The following is a 4,891-nucleotide window of genomic DNA, read 5'->3' on the forward strand; positions in this document are numbered from 1 at the left end:
TATATATATATATATATGAGGAGGTGCGAAGGCGAGCAGGAATGAGAGAAAAACTAACAACCAAAATGGACAGACAAATGTTGAGGCTGTTTGGTCACATAGAGAGGATGGATGAGGAGCGGATGGTAAGGAGGGTGATGAAGGCAGACGACGTGGTAGGCAGCAGAACCAGGAGGCAGACCTTGATTTGTGTGGATGGATGGAGTGAGGAAAGCTTTGGTGGTCAGAGGTTTTCAAATGAGAGAGGCAAGGGAGTTTATAAATGATAGGAAAACTTGGAGAGTGTTTGTGGACGGATGAGTGAATTTGATGTTGCTCAAAGGGGTAAGGAACCAACATGATGCGGTGGGTATAAATCAGAATATGCTGTCAGGCCCCACTGGTGGGGTTGTGTTCTATGCCTTGACCCAAGCATATCTCCACCATCAACTCTCTCTCTCTCTCTCTATCTTTCCTTTCTTTTCTAACTGGGGTAGCCAGCAAGACACCTATCTCTATCCCTTTATTATTCGTTAACCTCTCATCAACTGACACAACACCACCACCTTCCATGCTACACCCACTCACAGTCAAGGGGTCTTCTTGCAAGTTACCTGGTGTACCAGTGCTGGTGCTAAGTAAAATGCACCTAGTACATTCTGTAAAGTGGTTGACCTGTAAAAGAACTCAGAATGTTGGGCCTCCAACCAGGCCTTTCATGATATCCTTAAAGCCAGGAAGTGTTCAGCACTCCCTCATGTATCAGTTTTAGTTGTCTTTGGTTTTAAAGGTTTGATTCAAGTTTATTTCTTAGGTCAAAAGTGTCAGTTGCAATGCTTCAAGACTGAAATATGGATGCTCTAATGTGCTATATAATTAGTTCAATGTATGATTAATTGCAAGTTGTGAGCAATGTTCTCTCGAAGTTTTACTAGTCACTATTATTTTTTTTTTACCTGTGATGAAACTAGGTGTGCACTGAATACTTGTGCATATGTATATAAACCTGAAATAAATATACTATATTTGATGGTATAAATGACTCACAGTCACTCCCCAATTTTAGCAGCACACATTCAGAAGTTTCTAGTGTATTAAAGCTTATGGGAAGCTCAACTTTGCATGTAGGACCCAGGGTGATTTTCTTGGAGGTGTGTTTTTTGGGGGAGGGGGGATGTATATCTTATATGCCATAAAATATGGTAATTATTAATTATTACTTCATTTTTAGGCAACTACTTCTTTCATGTATTGTGAGAAAAGTTGGGCATAAAAAGAATTAGATGCAGTATGCAAGAGAGAAGACTCTGCTGGTTTGGTCATGTGATTCTTATGGATGTAGACAATTGCATAAAAATGTGCTGATCACTTAAAATGGATGGAACTTGTGGAAGAGGAAAACCCTGGAAGACACAGGATGAATTATTGAAGGCTGATCTCAAGACGCCGAGCCTTACAAAGATGACAAAGAACTGAGATATCTGGTGTCTTGCTGTACTCAAGAAGACGTGCCTGCTACAGCTGAGTTGATATCTTAAACTACCTTGGTTAATGCTCCCCTTCCAGTTGAATAGGTTTTTGTTTTGCAAGTTACTTGGTAAACCCTTTGGTGCCAGTGCCAAGTACAAAGCATCTGTGCTGGGGCCACGTAAAAAAGCACCCTGTACACTCTGTGTGATGGGTGGAAGGGCATCTGGTTGTAGAAACAAAGCCAAAACACACAACTGGAACTTGGTGCTGCTCCCCAGTTTGCCATCCAACCCATGCCAGCATGGAAACTGGATGTTAAATGATGATGATGATGATGATCTGTAAAACATGCACACACATGCACAGCTTAGAGGGAACAATGACTACAAGAAGATAACATTGACACCATAGAGGTCCAGACAAATAACTTAATTTTAGAAATATTCACTTAGTTTCAATGATTTAATTTCTTTTTCTTGTTGTTCATCAAATGATTCTGGGTTGAAATTCAGATTATTTGCACCCAGAATCATATTCTGATGTTAAAATTCAGATTATTTGCACCCAGAATCATATTCTGATGTTAAAATTTGTTTCACATCTAGCCATAGTTGAAAATTTCTCAAAACTGATTGTATACGTAAATAGCACCATTTGAGCGTAATCATTACCAGCGTCACCTTCCTGGCACGTGAAAAGACATTTGAGTGAGGTCGTTGCCAGTGCCGCTGGACTGGCTCCTGTGCAGGTGGCACGTAAAATACACCATTTTGAGCATGGCCGTTGCCAGTACCACCTGACTTGCCCTCGTGCCGGTGGCACGTAAAAGCACCCACTACACTCTCAGAGTGGTTGGCGTTAGGAAGGGCATCCAGCTGTAGAAACTCTGCCAGATCAGATTGGAGCCTGGCGTAGCCATCTAGTTCACCAGTCTTCAGTCAAATCGTCCAACCCATGCTAGCATGGAAAGCGGACATTAAACGATGATGATGATGATGATCCTTGCATCCATTAAATCACAGATTAAGAATTCTTTTGCACAGATACTGTGTAATGGAAGCAACATTTTACTCCTTCATCACAACAAATTAATTTTGTTCTTCGTTATAAGTTGGTATGGTATGTAAGTGCATCTATAACATGTTTGGATGTGTGTGCTTATTTGAATTACATTGTTTGTGTACTTGTTACACTTTTGAATATTGTATGAACATGGGTGTGTGTGTCTATATATATCAACTGTATGTGTGTGTGTGTTGAAGATTTGTTGATTGTTATAATGATTTCTTAAACAAAAGGCTTAAAATTTTTGTGAGGGTGTTAGTCAATTACATTGACTCCAGTGCTTAACTGATGCTCATTTTATTGACCCTGAAAAGATTAAAGGCAAAGTTGACCTCAGCTGTATTTGAACTCCAAATGTAAAAGCTGGAAGAAACGCTGCTAAACATTTTATCTGGCATGATAAGGATTCTGCCAGCTCACCGCATTATAATAGTACCAGCAATCGCAAGATCATAATCTCAATTCCCAGACCAGACTATGCATTGTGTTCTTGAGCAAGATACTTCATTTTACATTGCTCCTGTTCACCAAGTTGTAAATGGGTAATCTTGTGATTGATTAGCATACAAGGATGAGATGGTGACTCAAGAAAATTACCTGAATGGAGGTCTTGTGAGCCACATTTTTTATTCAGCAATAAAAAGGATGAATAGTACAGCCCATACTGTGAATCCAAATTGGTTGGGATTGGTTGTTGAACTACATCAAGAGATAAATAAATAAAAATGTACATGGGCCAACATTAGAAAATCTTACATAGTTAATGAAGCAATTTGGTGTTTTGCCTTTTATTTTTATCTTTGTTGCAACTCATCCTTCTTGTCATTCCTGTACTTTCTGTAGTTTGGAGAGAAGGACATTGCAGAAAGAATTTCAGTGTTCAGGACTAACATTGACCAAGAGGCTGAAGATGGTCTCAAAATATTTGCCATTTTCTGACACTATCAGGGCTATCAAAATCATGACCAAGTTTTTGAAAACCTTCTGTAGAAAGTTGTACACAATACTTCTGGTTTTCTTTCATGTATAGATTGAGATAGATCAAGTTAGCAGCTGAGAAAGGGACTTCTGGTAGCTGCTCACATATCACAGTATAAGCAATTTCATTTCTGTCTCAAGTTTATATTCCTTGTTGTTGCACGAAGTAGAATCAGTATTGCAATGATGTTTTTGTATACTGTCAACTTAACATGACAGTCCCAATAAGGGAATCATACTACTGCTATTTAGCCCTAGGAAGCTGGACCGCTTCCTGTTGGCCTTGACACATTTCCTGTGTCCTTATGTTTACGAGGGGGAGACAAGCACCTCCACCCAGCCTAGCCTGCATCCAGGGATATGTTTCTGAGTTTTTGCTTGTCATCAGCCTGGAGTAGCATGACTTGCTGGCTGAAGATGCCTGTCAAGCTCTCGTAAACATATAGTAATTCTAGTGAAACACATTCACTGATTACAAAGTTAGAAATGATACATTTCTAAATCTCTCAGAGACTTAAGCAGTAGTGATACGATAAAGTAGTTGGGACTGTCACGTTAAGTTGACAGTATACAACTACTTTATCATATCACTACTGCTTAAGTCTCTCAGAAATTTAGAAATGTTATTATTTCTAATAATGTTTTTGTTTACAGTTAATCAATATATTTCCAAAAACTTTCTAACAAATGTCATAGTTATTAAAACCACCTCTGACACCTATTTACAGTTGCTGGATGTATTCAAATTATATTTTATTGTAGATTTTCCATTTTCATTTTCTCATATAGTTTATAAAAAATAAACTGGATAAACTCATTAAAGAGGTTTTCTTTTTTTTTTTCTTCTTTTTTCTTTTTTCTTTTTTCTAGGAAGAACAACTGAAGAAATTAATTACAAAAGCTCATAAGTCAATAACGCAGTATAATAAGATGTGCAAATTTAAGAAGAAAACAAAATCAAGAAAACAATAAATATATTTTTGTACATTTGATCATGTGTTACTGGTTTTATTTGAAACATGCTCTAATTGCTGTAATAAAAACAAATATTCTAGAAATTTTAAGAATGTCATGCTAAATTTTGTGGGCACCAATTTTCATGTCAGTGAGTTGATCTAATTTTAATATTAACGCTTTCATGCTTAAAATACTGGTTTATTTTTAAGACAGATTTGTAGAGGAAGGGAATAATAATGCTGTGAGAGAAAACAAAAACAAAAGTGATCTCCCTGTGCAGCGCCTTGGGAAAGTGTCTTCTAACATAAACTCAGTGTATGTATATGGCTTTTGACTATCTATATTTGTGTGAAAACCAATAAATCTGTTCAGACAAATACCTTGTGGAATATATTTCACATAAGTTGCAAGCACCTACCCACCATAACAGAATTGATATTCT

At 37.6% G+C, this 4,891-nt stretch overlaps 1 protein-coding gene across 2 annotated transcripts in view; it reads left to right on the forward strand.

Moving 5' to 3' along the window:
* Positions 1–4,482, forward strand: part of LOC106868119 (uncharacterized) — an 18,126-nt gene extending 13,644 nt beyond the window's left edge. Inside the window, exon 4 of one of the 2 annotated variants that reach the window (XM_052971206.1) lies at positions 1,211–4,329. In XM_052971206.1, the coding sequence (XP_052827166.1) occupies positions 1,211–1,252 (42 nt within the window). In that variant the 3' untranslated portion in view covers positions 1,253–4,329. Of the gene's footprint in view, positions 1–1,210; positions 4,330–4,362 lie in introns of those variants that run through there. The other variant, XM_052971200.1, reaches the window with a different exon arrangement.
* Positions 4,483–4,891: the final 409 nt, after the last annotated feature.

Source organism: Octopus bimaculoides, chromosome 1 (genome assembly GCF_001194135.2).
Source record: "Octopus bimaculoides isolate UCB-OBI-ISO-001 chromosome 1, ASM119413v2, whole genome shotgun sequence".
Lineage (NCBI taxonomy): Eukaryota > Metazoa > Mollusca > Cephalopoda > Octopoda > Octopodidae > Octopus > Octopus bimaculoides.